Source organism: Piliocolobus tephrosceles, chromosome 19 (assembly GCF_002776525.5).
Source record: "Piliocolobus tephrosceles isolate RC106 chromosome 19, ASM277652v3, whole genome shotgun sequence".
Classification (NCBI taxonomy): Eukaryota; Metazoa; Chordata; class Mammalia; order Primates; family Cercopithecidae; genus Piliocolobus; species Piliocolobus tephrosceles.
Window position 1 is genome coordinate 37,229,095 of NC_045452.1, and position 14,063 is coordinate 37,243,157.

A 14,063-nucleotide genomic window follows, 5' to 3' on the forward strand; every position below is an offset into this window, starting at 1 on the left:
ACAGGCACCACACTCACATCACAGCACATGCACCACACACGTCACACCACATGCACCCCCGGCCCCCACACACACTGAATGAACACCCCAGCCACACAGCGCGCAGGGCCTGGGCCCGGTACTGAGTCCCTCCTTGCCTCTGAGCAGCACACCGCCTAAGGCAGGCGCAGCCCACGGCTCCAGGGGCTGTCACGGATTTCCAGGGACTTTCCGAGGACGGAGCCTGGAGCCTGTCTTGCTGGATAGCAAATGGCAGTCCTCGAGATCACCCTGACTGCGCGCTGTGCACACGCACACTCACACGTGTGCACACACACGCACTTGTGCAAGCGCGCACACGAGCCAAGCCAGGCAGCCGCACAGCAGCCGCCAGGGTCAGGCTGATGAATCCGGAGGCCCGGGTCATCTCGCGGCCCGCGGGCAGGCGCCGGAGGGGCTGGCGGCGCGCGCACGTGGCGGGGCCCTGGCGGCTGGGCCTTTAAGGGGGCGGGGGCGGGCCGCGTTGGTAGCAGGGGGAAGAACGGCGGCCCCCGCAGGCCCAGCCGCGCCCCCTCCCTCGGGCACCGCCCCCGCCCCGCCCCGCCCCGCGGCCCGAGCCTCCTCCGGCCACTGCTGGGCCGCGGGCGGGACGCCCGGAGCGGCGCGCGCAGGAGGAAGCGCGCCCGGCCGCGGCCCAGGAACTTCCCTGACGCCGAGTCGGGAGCGCCGGCCGCGGGGTCCGCTCGCGCCCCTGTTCCGCAGGTGTGCGGGGCTTTCGCCCAGCCCCGGCCGCGGCCGCCGCGCATTTCCTCCCCGCTTGCCCCGCCCGGAGGCCCCGGGCCACGCTCCTCGCCGGGCTCCGACCCCGCCGCGCCCCCTCCACGCCCCCCGCGCGCCGCGGCCGCCGCCAGCGCGTGTCCTGAGTCCGCCGCTCCGGCCCGGGGCGCCGGGGAAGTTGGGGCGAGGCGGGCCGGGGATGCGCCATGGCTATGGCCCGGCTGGGCTCGTGGCTTGGGGAGGCGCAGTGGCTCGCGCTGGTGTCGCTCTTCGTCGCGGCGCTGGCCACGGTAGGCCTGTACCTGGCGCAGTGGGCGCTGGCCAGGGCGCGACCCCAGCCCCAGCGGCGGGCGGTGGAGCATGGAGAGGGGCAGCGCCCGGGGTCCGACGCGCTGCTCTCCTGGATCCTGACGCTGGGCAGCTGGAGGAGCCAGTGGCAGGCGGCCTGGGTGACCGCCCTGAACGAGGAGGCCGAGAGGAAAGGGGTGAGTTTCCGGGACTGCGGGCCGGGGGGCGGCCGATGCCGGGGCGGTCTGTCCGGGCCGAGCTCTTTCCTGGAGGCGTCGCCGCAGTCCCTGACCCAGGCGAAGTGTTGAGTCCTCCCCTCAGCGCAGAGCATCCTCGAGAGTTAGGAGAGAGACGGGGGAGCGAGGACCCTTGACTGGGAGACAAGACAAAGTGATTCATTTTATTCTCCAAACGGCAGGTGCGCCGGGCCCTGGGCTCCCCGAGGGACAGGCTGGCGGTTGGAGGGACTGTCAGTAGCGCTCATCCGCGCCAGTCGGTACCTCCCCTGCCTGGAGTCCTGGCGCGAATTCCCGTGCCCGATCGGACACTCACTGAGCTGGCACATGATACATGAATAGCTGTGACCCCAATGTGCTTCCACCTCTCATAGAGCTGAATTTCACCAAGAATTTATCTCCAAAGACTTGCATTCCTTGGCATATAAAAACAGCGACCGTTTGCTGAGGGCCAGCCGCTGGGCAGACAACCTACCGAGGCTTTCGGTGCTTCTGCCATCTCTGAATCCTCACAACTCCTGGGACATAGGTGTTATCACTGTTTTACAGATGAGGAAACCGAGGCCCAGAGACGGCAGGCAGCCTGCCCAGTGCCACACAGCTCATGGGCGGCAGAGTTGGCATGTGAGCCCAGCTGCCCTGGCCTGCAAGCTAAGGGCCTCATGTCTTACCTCTGCTGCCTCACAGTCCTGTGGGCGTTTCTGTAGTCGCTGATTGCTCCTTGACTTATTTTTGCTTCTAAGACATCTTAGTTTAATGACAAGTTCCTGGCAGGTACTGTTTGTTCTTAGGCATTTCACAGGAGGAGTTGGAGCCTGGGTAAGTTTGGGGAGGTACCCCTAGTCTTGGCCGCTGCTCCGCCCTTCCAAGCCACAGTTTCCTGCATCTACATGTAAAGCTCAGTGGTCATTCGCTGTGGAAATAGCAGAATTGCTCATTTTGAATGTCCGGCCCCATCAACCTTCAAAATATTCCACGGCAGGCCCTGTGCCTGGTCCTTGCACCATGGCCTTGGAAGACATGGCCATGGAATTAAAAAACAAAAAACCTTTGACTATCAGTTAGCAGACATCCAGGAAATCAAGAGACCTTGTTGTGAACTCTTGAAAAAGAACATAAATGACTGTACTTTTTGGAGGAAAAAAGGCTTCAGGGTCAGTCGACTGACTTTTGTCCTGGTGCCCAGCATCTGTGCCTCAGCTGTCCAGAGCTGAAGAGTTTCTCAGGGAAACCAGTGGTCTCTTGTGGGAGCCCTGCACTCCTGTTGGCCTCACATCCAGGAGCAAATGCAGGTATTTCCCCGGGAAGCTGCCGTCACTGACCCCTGATTGACCTGGTATCAAGGCTTCTGAGGCTGAGTCCCCTCCAGGCTGGTGGCGCGATTGGGCACCAGTCTCATCCGTGCCCTTTGTAGGAGGCAGGCGAGTGTTGGGTGAATGACCTGTGAGTTCTGCTTCTAACTCTGGAGTTTCAGGCCCAGAGGCAGCGACCCTACCTTCTGTATATTTGAGATGGTTTGTTTCCTGACATGTATGGATTGGCTTCAGAAAATATGATCCCCTTGGATATGATCCTTCCATATTCCCATCTGCCTGAGGTGTGGAGGGGCAGAAAGAGGACGTCTCCGCCCTGGCATCTGTCTTGGGCTGGTCAAGTCAATCTGAGAACACTGAAGGGAATATTTGAAAGTTTTGGATAAAAGCTTTTTACCTGAGTCTTTGTGTGGGATCAGGGAGGGTTTGCATTCAGGGAGAGGAGAGAGGGTCTCAGCTTGTTTGCACCTTTTCTGTTCTCTCTCTGCTGTTGGCCACACACTGCAGTCTCAGACCCCTGTCTCTCCTGACTTCCTGCCTGGAAGAGGCAACAGTGTCCTGGATTCATGCTCACAGCAACCCAGTACCATCTCTGCCATATTTGCATGGACATAGTCCATTAGTTCTGTGATGTCAGTCTTTGGTATTGCTTACTTTCCTGGGACTGGGGTGGGGGAACACAGCCCTGATGCCTGGGAATGTCATTTCATTTCCATTCAAATGGAACGTTTTGCAGGCAGATAGGATCTGGGTGACTGGGCTCCCTATGAGTGATGGTCACACACCCTCCCCGCATCCTGAGCCATCGCTGCTGTGTCAGTGATGGCATTGTGGGTGAGCAGGTGGTGCTGTTTGCATTCCTGGCCGCCCTGAGTCTGGTGATTGTCACACACATCTGAGCATCCTGGGCCGTCGCTGTTGTGACAGTGATGGCCGTGTGGGAGAGCAGGGGCTGCTATGTCCATTCGTGGCTGCCCTGACTCTGGCAGGAGTTTCTCGCTGCCCTCCCCCACCTCAATTCCCACTAATCCCGGATTAGGGCTGACACTCCGAGCCCGCTCTTGCCCGGAGAGCCACAGCTTAGTGCTCCCCCTCCTGCCTCTGCTTTGTCCTGATGTCACTCTGTCCTACCCAGGGAGGAGACCAGTTCTTGGCCTGTCACTTAGGGATTGAGAAGACCTGGTAATAACTTAATCACATCCAGCATTCTGTCTGAAAAGTGGAGTTTTTTATACAACGGAGACACTAACTCCTCCCATTCCAAGTTTTACCCCACCTTTGTATTTTAAGATAGAAAGAAACCCTAAACTCTTCTACCCAAGCCCCTTCCTTCTCCAGAAGAGGAGACTGAGGCCCATGAGTTGGAGGAATTTGCTGAGGTCTGCCCATCAGTGGCTGCAGCCTGTTCCCTTGTGGGAAGCAGTTTCAACTTGGAGACCTAAATGTTTCCTTTAAATGAGAGCCAGCGAGAATGGCTCAGAGAATAGAGTTGTTAATGTGTTATCCCAAACAGTGGGGCTCGCACCTCCCAGGATCCAAGGACTGGGCAGCACTGGAGGAGTCCTCGTGCTCTCTGATGACCACTGCAGCAGCGTAGACTCCCCATATCGCAGGGGACCTGGGATTCCCACCCTCACTCCAGCAAGGGTTCTAAATTTTATGTGACAGTGATTTGCGCTGACCTCAGAGGAAAACATTGCTGATCTGCCGGCTGGCCAGGTGGACGCCAGGTATGCAGAGATCACAGAGTCCTGCCCAGAGAGCTTAGCGACACACATGCCTGCCCCCCACATTCGCCTCAGTAGGCTTTGGGAGCACACTGTGAGGGTGTCCCATGGTTGAGAATCACTGGTGAGAAGCTGCTAGAACACACCTGCCATCCATCAAAGTTACTCTTTCTTGTTTTTTATTGTTATACTTTAAGTTCTAGGGTACATGTGTGCAACGTGCAGGTTTGTTACATAGGTATACATGTGCCATGTTGGTTTGCTGCACCCATCAGCTCATCATTTACATTAGGTATTTGTCTGAATGCTATTCCTCCCCCAGTCCCCCACCCCCCGATAGGCCCTGGTGTGTGATGTTCCCCGCCCTGTGTCCATGTGTTCTTGTTGTTCAACTCCCACCTATGAGTGAGAACATGCGGTGTTTGGTTTTCTGTCCTTGTGATAGTTTGCTGAGAATGCTGGTTTCCAGCTGCATCCATGTCCCTACGGAGGACATGAACTCATCCTTTTTTATGGCTCCATAGTATTCCATGGTATATATGTGCCACATTTTCTTAATCCAGTCTATCATTGATAGGTATTTGGGTTGGTTCCAAGTCTTTGCTATTGTGAATAATGCTGCAGTAAACATCCATGTGCATGTGTCTTTATAGTAGCATGATTTATAGTCCTTTGAGTATATACCCAGTAATGGGATTGCTGGGTCAAATGGTATTTCTAGTTCTAGATCCTTGAGGAATCGCCACACTGTCTTCCACAATGGTTGAACTAATTTGCACTCCCACCAACAGGGTAAATAGAGTTCCTCTTTCATCCAGCACCACCTAAAAGCAGTTGTTTGAGCTTTGACTCTTGCCTCTCCACTTGGTGTGGTGTTGCAGACACCTAATTCCCATCGATGTGATCACTCTTTGGTCATAGAGAACAGAAGATCCCAGAACTGGCTCAGTCTCAGGTCAGGCTCCTTAGACTGAGAACTGATATTATGGTATCCAAAAGCACCAGTTGAGATTTTCCTTTTGCTCCCCTGTGATTACATCAGTATTTACGAAGTAGTTCATGATCATCAGTTACACCCTTGACACCCCCTTGGGAGTCTCCGGGACTGCTGTCCCACAGTCTCCTTGACTCTGGGATCCAGCGTGCTTGCCGCCGATGGCCCCTGCCCGTGGGCTGCGTAGCACTCCTCCCAAGGCTGATGCTGTCAGGACCACGTGTGGGCAGCACCCGTCCCGAAGTGAGGCCTGTGTTCTGTGGCCTGCGCTCTGGGCTTGTCTAGTAGCGGCCCACCTGAGTGGGATGAGGCCCCGGACGAGGAGGGTCCCCAGTGCTGTTTGTTTCTTTAGTCCTTCAGCCCAGGGTTTCTTTAAAGGAATGTTCCAAATGCAAATGATCAAGACTATAACTATCAAACAATTTGTGGTCTTTTTAAAAAAAAAAAAAAGAAAGATGCTGTGTGGACTTGGAACATGTTATTAATAGCACTGACTTGAATAGAAGTTTCTGCATTTACAAAGTAAACAAAGTGGCCACCAGACTTCAGAGTCTTTGCATTATATAATGACCTTCCAGTTGTGCTCACAAAGTCCAAACTCCTTGACCGATGACAGTGACTGTGGTGTAGGAAGCCAGTTGGTAGAACGGTGGCAGCCACTGGGGGGAAGGGCCATGGAGCTGCCCTTGCCTCCTCCAGTAGAAGGAACTTGGGCCTTTTTGGGGCTGTGAACCCTGCACTCTCCACCGTGACCCCTTCTGTTGCTCCAGTGTCCAGGGACCTTTCCTGTATCAGGCCTTGCCACAGGTCATTCCTTTTGTTTGGAATTCTTATCTTTTTTTCTGCTTATTTAACTTCTCTAAATCTTTTGGGTCTTGGCTCAGAGGTCCCTGATCCTCCCCTTCAGCCAGGATGCTCCCCACCCTGCCCTCCTCCCGACCCCCTGGAGTCACTTATGCCCTGGTCAGCTCCTGGCATTATGAGCTGGGGAAGAGCCAGGGGCCGTCCAGGCAGAGCCAGTCCCAGTGCCCAGCATAAAGCCGGCTCGCGGCAGGCTGTGGTCTCAGTGGGGTGAATGATGGGCCTCTGGAGGAGGAGAAACAGTGGTGATGCCCATTCCTCCATCTGGACTCAGGCCTTCTGTCTTGGGAGCCGGCCAGGCCTGGGCAAAACAAGCTGTTTAATGTGCTTTGTTTTTCACTTCTAAAGCATCAACATTAAAGGAGGCTCTGATGACTTTGCAAGTCATCAATGCAAAACCCAGGAATAGGCGCCAGTTCAGTTTGTTCTTTGCACTCACCCATTCTCCCAACAAGACAGGAATTCAGGAAAGTGTGGGTGTAGTGTTCACATCAACTAAAATTCCCCCAACGCTAACTTCCATTCCCGCGGGCCCCTGGTAGGTTGCTGAGGAGTGAAGGCGCTTCTTCAGCCCGTGGAAGAGCCTGTGGGGAAGCTCTGGAGCTGGGTGTGGGTTTGCTTGGTGCTCCAGCTCTGCCTTCCCAGCTGTGCGATCCTGGGAGAGTCTCTGTGCATCATCTGCAGGAGGGAAAACTTTGGGTTCAATCCAGAAAACAAAATCCACTCTCCTAGCGGTGAGATCAGATCTGTGTGAGGCGTTTAGCAAGATGCCTGGTACATAGTGAGACAATAAAGGTAGGCTGCTCTCTTTAAAGTCTTACTTTTTGAACTTTTTTTTTTGAACTGCTTTCACAGAAAAGTTGAAAATAATTCAGCTTCCATATATTCCTCGCTCAGCCTTGCATAACCACAGCTGGCGGACGGATCACCTGAGGTCAAGAGTTCAAGACCAGCCTGACCAACATTGAGAAGCCCTACTAAAAATACAAAATTAGCTGGGTGCGGTGGCAGGTGCCTGTAATCCCAGCTACTTGGGAGGCTGAGGCAGGAGAATCGCTTGACCCGGGAGGCAGAGATTGCAGTGAGCCAAGATTGTGCCATTGTACTCCAGCCTGGGCAACAAGAGTGAAACTCCGTCTCAAAAGAGAGAGAGAGAGAAAGAAAAAGAGAGAGAGAGAGAAGGAAGGAAGGAAGGAAGGAAGGAAGGAAGGAAGGAAGGAACATTAACATTGTCACGGCCGGGCGCGGTGGCTCAAGCCTGTAATCCCAGCACTTTGGGAGGCCGAGACGGGCGTATCACGGGGTCAGGAGATCGAGACCATCCTGGCTAACACAGTGAAACCCCGTCTCTACTAAAAATACGAAAACCTAGCCGGGCGAGGTGGCGGGCACCTGTAGTCCCAGCTACTTGGGAGGCTGAGGCAGGAGAATGGTGTAAACCCGGGAGGCGGAGCTTGCAGTGAGCTGAGATCCGGCCATTGCACTCCAGCCTGGGAGACAGAGCCAGACTCCGTCTCAAAAAAAAAAAAAAAAAAAAACAAAAAAACATTGTCACAACGCCTAATGACTAAAGCGAAGGCCTTCTTTGAATTTCACCAGTTTTCCACCTGTCTCCTGGTATCGTTCTAGATTCCCATTAAGGGTACCTGTGGCGTTGAGTTGTGACTTCATCACCTGCAGTCTGTCAGGGTTTTTCAGTCTTCCTTTGTTTTTATGACCTTGATAACTGAAGACTATTGATCATTATTTTGCTGACTGTCTTTCCATTTGCCTGGCATTTTCATATGGTTGGAGTGAAGTTATACAAACCACAGAAGTGGTGTGCACTGTGTCTGGGGCTTGTGACGTCAGTGTGTCTTGTTGCAGTGGATGCTGAGCTTGGTGCCTTGCTTAAGGTGAGTTCTACTGGGGTCATCCTCTTGTATTTTATGTCTCCTCCTGTATTAGTCCATTCTTGCATTGCCGAAAGAAATGCCTGAGACTGGTAGTTTATAAGAAAAGAGGTTTAATTGACTGATGATTCTGCCGTCCAGGAAGCATGGCAGATTCTGCTTCCGGGGAGGCCTCAGGAAACTTACAATCATGGTGGAAGGTGAAGGGGAGCAGGCTCATCTTCTATGACCCGGAACAGGGGGGAGAGAAAGAGGAAGGAGGTGCTACACACTTTTAAACATCTAGATCTCATGAGAACTCACTCAATGTACAGTACCACGTGGGGATGGTGCTAAACCATTCATTAGAACTTCCCCCACCATGATCCGGTCACCTCCCACTAGGCCCCTCTGGCGACACTGGAGATTACAATTCAAGATGAGATTTGGGCAGGGACACAGATCCACATCATGTCACCTCCTTATATCTTTCCTGCTGTAGTTAACAGGTAGAGTGGGGACATACTTTGAGCCTGTGCAGATCCCGTCGCTCCTCAAACTTTTCCTCACTGATTTCGCAACCATTGGTATATCTTGTGTACAGTGATGACGCAGGTGCAGTTCGCTTGATGGTGACTTTGTTTCCTCTTCCTTGCTGTCTTTATTATTTGGAACTCTACTGCAGGAGACATCTGTCATTTCTCCTCCAATGAGATATGTATCTGATTGTGTAGCTCAATATGGACTCAATGGGTATTTATTTTATTCTATAGGTTATAATCCCATACTATCACTATTTATTATCTTGTTGTATCAGTTTGTTTTCACACTGCTTTGAAGGACTTCCCTGAGAGTGGGTAATTGATAAAGGAAAGACATTTAATGACTCACAGTTCCACATGGCTGGGGAAGCCTCAGGAAACTTACAATCATGGTGGTAGGGGAAGCAGGCACCTTCTTCACAAGGTGGCAGGAGAGGGAAGAAGGAAGGAGGAACTTCCAAACACTTATGAAAGCATCAGATCTTATGAGAACTCACTATCATGAGGACAGCATGGGAGAGACCGCCCCATGATCCAGTCACCTCCCTCCCTCTACAGATGGGGATTACAGGGCCCTCCCTTGACACGTGGGGATTACAAACAGAGCCAAACCAAATCAGTTGCTTAAGTTGTTCTCCTTTGGGCCTTCAGGGTGCTCCTTTGAGAGTAGCCTCTTGTGTTCTTCCATGAAGCCCACTTTTTTTTTTTTTTTCATTTCCTTCATGTTTCCACAAAATGTTTGTTTTTGGCTCCCCACAGGCCCTGGATTCAGCCACTTCTTCACGCATCCCTGATTCCTTTTATTGGAGAAGTGTTTAGAAACCAAGACCTAGGCATTGGGTGTGTTCATTACCACTTGGTTCTCATTGCTCCCCTTCAGTGCTTCAGTGTTCAGCAGTAGCAAACATATATGTGTATACCAACATGTGTGCACGTGTCTATATTTCTGTGTATTTCTCTCTGTGTTTATCTTAAAAATCATGATTGTATCCTGTACCTTGGGTTCTAGTCCAACAGAGTTCATTTTAGTTTTTTCCCTTTCTTATTCTTAACTCGCTTCTCCAAGAGTAAGACATTGGACATCTGCTGTGTTATTTACCTACTACTTATATGTTCAGTTCTAGTATATGCATAAGTAGTTTCTGAGTTCCCAACCTATGAAACACATTTGCTGGATTACAGCATTTATGTGCAGTCAAGATGCAGTTTTCCAAACTTCTTAGGTTATATCTGTATTTTTCCCATCCCCTTCAGGGTGGTTATATTGTTCATTTGTAGTGCATGTGTTTGTTGGTGCACCACAGCCACACAGTTTTAATTATGGGGTTTCTATAGTCTGTTTTAATATTTGGTGGAGCTAGTTACCCTTGTCTTCCTTTTTCAGTGTTTTCCTGGCAATTCTTGTATGTTTCTTTTTCCATGTGGACACAAAGTCTTCCTTTAGTCTAAGTGGAATGGGGTCTCTCAGCATTGACACAGCAGCAGAGATGCAGAGATATCTGAATTTGTGGTTGTGTGTGGCAGGCAGGCACACCCTGCTCCTGAAACTCAAGGACTTGGCAGATCAGAAAAGGAAAAGCAATCTCTCTTAATAACTCATTTTCTTTGTGAGACCACCTCTTGACCTTACGTTTCCCAGCAAACTCTTTTTTTTTTTTTTTTTTTCTTTTGAGACGGGGTCTCGCTCTGTCGCCCAGGCTGGAGTGCAGTGGTGTGATCTCGGCTCATTGCAAGCTCCGCCTCCCGGGTTCACGCCATTCTCCTGCCTCAGCCTCCCGAGTAGCTGGGATTACAGGCGCCTGCCACCAAGCCTGGCTAACTTTTTTGTATTTTTAGTAGAGATGGGGTTTCACCATGTTAGCCAGGATGGTCTTGATCTCCTGACCTTGTGATCCGCCCGCCTCGGCCTCCCAAAGTGCTGGGATTACAGGCGTGAGCCACCGCGCCCCACTGCAAACTCTTTCCAAGGTTTGAATTCAGAAGGTAGCAAGGGAAGAGGGTAAACACTGCATCTGCTGCCCCAGGGAAGCATGAGTCTGCACCTAGGCTGGTGTAGGGCAACGTCGTATCTTTAGACTACTACAGAAGGTACATTGTTTCTCCACTGCATCCTCCCAGCTGCTGGCATGTTGCCTGCTCATGGTTCTCTGCCTGGCACTGTTCTCTGTGCTGGGTTCTGTTCTCTCAGGCCAGAGAGCCTGTTGTACAGAACTGTCTCATCACCAAGCTCACAGCGTGGCCGTGGCCCTGGCCAGCAGGTCCCACCCAAACAAGCTCCCACCACAGGGAATGCCAGCAGAGCAGCCCCGAAACTGTGATTTCATCCCTCTTGAGCAGTGCATTTAATTCTTTGCTGATTTTTGGGGGATGAGGTAGATAGTGCAAGAACAGGGTGAGGTTAGTAGTGTATAAATCAAAATGTTCTGTCGCTTTTAGGTTTACTCGGGTCATTGGGAATTCTTGAGAAATAGCCACAGCATAACCTCATTGCTTGCTCACTTGCACCATGCTTGCTGGAATCGCCATGGCACGGTTTTACACCAGTTCCCGTCTCCCACCCTCGGTCATGCCTTGTAGCTGGACGTAGCTCACTGCGGTGGAGATGAGATACAATGGGAGCCTGTGGGGCTGCGTGTTTTTTAACCACCCAGTCGGAGCTTACTTAAACCTGGTGTGCTTTCTACACCATGTCAGGAACAGAGTTCAAGGAGAGTTTCAGTGTGGGGTTGTGTTGTTGGCATACACATTTGGCCTTTCAAGAGCTTAGTTTTGAAAGGGCAAGACTTGACTGGTCACATAAACCCTGGTTTCTTTATTATAAAACGTTGGTCTTGTTGCCTTGTGGTCCTGTTTATTTAATTGTGCATCTCTGCATCTCTTGTTTGGAGATTTAATTTTTTCTCTTTGAGACAGGGCCTTGCTCTGTCGCCCAGGCTGGAATGTGATCCAGCTAAATAAAACCTTCACCTCCTGGGTGCGAGTGATTCTTGTGCCTCAGCTTCCTGAGTAGCTGGGATTACCCATGTGTGCCACCACACCCAGTTAATTTTTGTATTTTTGGTAGAGACAGGGTTTTGTCGTGTGGTCAGGCTGGTCTTGAACTGCTGGCCTTGAGTGATCTGCCCGCCTTGGCCTCCCGAAGTACTGGGATTACGGGTGTGAGCCACCATGCCTGGCCTTGCTTGGAGATTTTTAATTGGAAGAACCAGAACAGACATGAGCTGACCGAGTTTCCTGAAAGGATGCTGGGGGAACATGCAGAGCCATGGGCAAAGGTGAACCTTGGGGTCAGGTGGCTCCAGAGGGCTGTGAAGTAGGGGCCAAGGAGTCTACTCTGTGGGCAGCCACCAGGTGGGCTCATTTCCAGCCAAGGAATCTTGGCCACCCTCTCAGATCCCAGGCAGAGACCAGCCCTGGGGGGTAGGAGAGGAGAATGGGGGACACCCTAAGTAACCGTGCCACAGCAACCAGAGTAGAGAGAGGACTGTCCCTCGCAATCAGGGAGGACACAGCCGGAGCCCACTGTGCCGGCCAAGGTGACCACTAGACCCACAGATCCTCTAATGTGCACGAAGCGGCCCTACCCCGAAAGTCTGTTTCTTTCCTTATGCTGTCAGCAGGAAGATTCCAGATACCCTTCACAGGCTTCCTGCAGCATCTTCAGCTTCGCTCCTGGGTTCCTGTCCTTTCCCAGCCTTCTCCTATAACTGAATCCTGCCCACTGAGCACAAGCCATCAGCAGCTGCTCCTTGGATGTGCAAACCTACTGATATTTAGCCGCTGCTGCTATTTAGAAGCACAGGGTTAACAGAAAGACGTGTTAGTACATTTTCTTAATTTTTCAGAATTTTAAACAGATGTGTAATTTAAAAGATGCAGCACCTCCTGTGCATGCCCCTCCTCATGCCACCCCTCTGTTCCAGGGCCCGCCTTTCCTGTCCTTTGAGGAGGACCCGCGGCAGCAACCCCTGGAGCTGGCGGTGCAGGAGGTCTCCAGCGTGCTCAGGTCGGCGGAGGAGAAGGTGAGCCCGGGAGCCCCTTTCCCTGCAGGAGGAAGTGAACTTGATGCCGGGGACGGGCAGTTTGCTTTGTTTAGAATCATCGAAAATGTAGAACCCTTACAGTAGGAAAAAAAATCAAAACAACCATCTGGCCCATCAACTGATGGGTGGATGAAGAAAGTGTGACCCGTCCACATAATGGAACGTTATTCCGCCTTGAAAAGGAGTGAGATTCTGACACTCGCTCCAGTGCGGATGAACCCGGAAAATTAGGTGTCAAGTAGAAAACGCTGGACACAAAAAGCCTCATATTGTGTGATTCCATTTATATGAACTATCCAGAGTAGATAAACCTGCAGGGACACAAAGGAGGTTCGTGTTGCCAGGGCCTGGGTGAGGGACTCTTGGGGGAAAATGCAGAGTGACTGCTGATGGGCTGAAGGGTTCACGTTGGGGTGATGAAATGTTCTAAAATTGTTGGTGGTGTTAGTTGTAGAACTCTGTGAATATATTAAAAACCATTGATTTGTACAGCTTCAACAGGTGAATCATATCTCAGGGCATCTGATATCTGTTGCTCAAATATGTACATCCTGTTGTAGACTTTATATATTATGATATATCTAGATTTATATACATATGTTTACATATATATGAACTATGTAGATGTTATGTAGTATTCATTTTCCTGTTGCTAACAGTTTATATGCTCAACTTACTAGACTCATCAGATACCATAAAGCATAAAAGCTTCTGAAATAAGTCCTAAGACATTTTCTCTCTGTCTTTTTTGGTTTAGGTTTGTATTGTTTTAGGGATGGGATCTCGCTCTGTTGCCCAGGTTGGAGTGCAGGGGCATCAGCTTATTGTACCCTTAAACTTCTGGGCCCAAATGATCCTCTTGCCTCAGCCTCCTGAGTAGCTGGGACTACAGGCGCGTGCCACCGTGCCTGGCTAATTTTTTTTATTTCTTTTTTTGCAGAGATGGGGTCTTGCTGTGTTACCTAGGCTGGTTTTGAACTGTTAGTTTCAAGTGATCCTCCCACCTCAGCCTTTGGGAGCAAGTGCTGGGATTATAGATGTGATTCTCCATGACCAGCTGAAATTTTCTCTTTAATACAAGTCTTACCCTTGTACTCATTATATTATTGTTGTTGTTGTGATTATTGTTGTTATATTTCTTACTCTTGGGCTCTGAATTTTCCCCATTAATAAAAACGGTTTATTTGCCAGTTATGTTCAGCATAACTAGCAAATCCAAAGACCAGCTCCATGTGGAGAAATACAATGAATGTTCTTGTTGGCTGCTGAATGCACTGATTTGTAATTTACAGTCTAGAGTGGCAGTTAGACTTGAGGGTATGGTCTCACTTTAGGAGGGAAAAGAAGGAATCAGTGCTTCTCCCCTTCCCCATAACTCACATGTATATTTCCCATATGTGTATATAAAGAATCTGTTTTTGAAAGCATCATC

At 51.0% G+C, this 14,063-nt stretch overlaps 1 protein-coding gene across 1 annotated transcript in view; it reads left to right on the forward strand.

Annotated features, from left to right (window-relative positions):
* The first annotated feature begins 720 nt into the window (after positions 1 to 720).
* The window catches only part of C2CD2 (C2 calcium dependent domain containing 2), a 70,693-nt gene continuing 57,350 nt past the window's right edge, over positions 721 to 14,063 (forward strand). The window contains exons 1-2 of the mRNA XM_023192004.1: positions 721 to 1,241; positions 12,512 to 12,610. Coding sequence (XP_023047772.1) covers positions 963 to 1,241; positions 12,512 to 12,610 — 378 coding nt within the window. The 5' untranslated portion in view covers positions 721 to 962. The remainder of the gene's footprint in view (positions 1,242 to 12,511; positions 12,611 to 14,063) is intronic.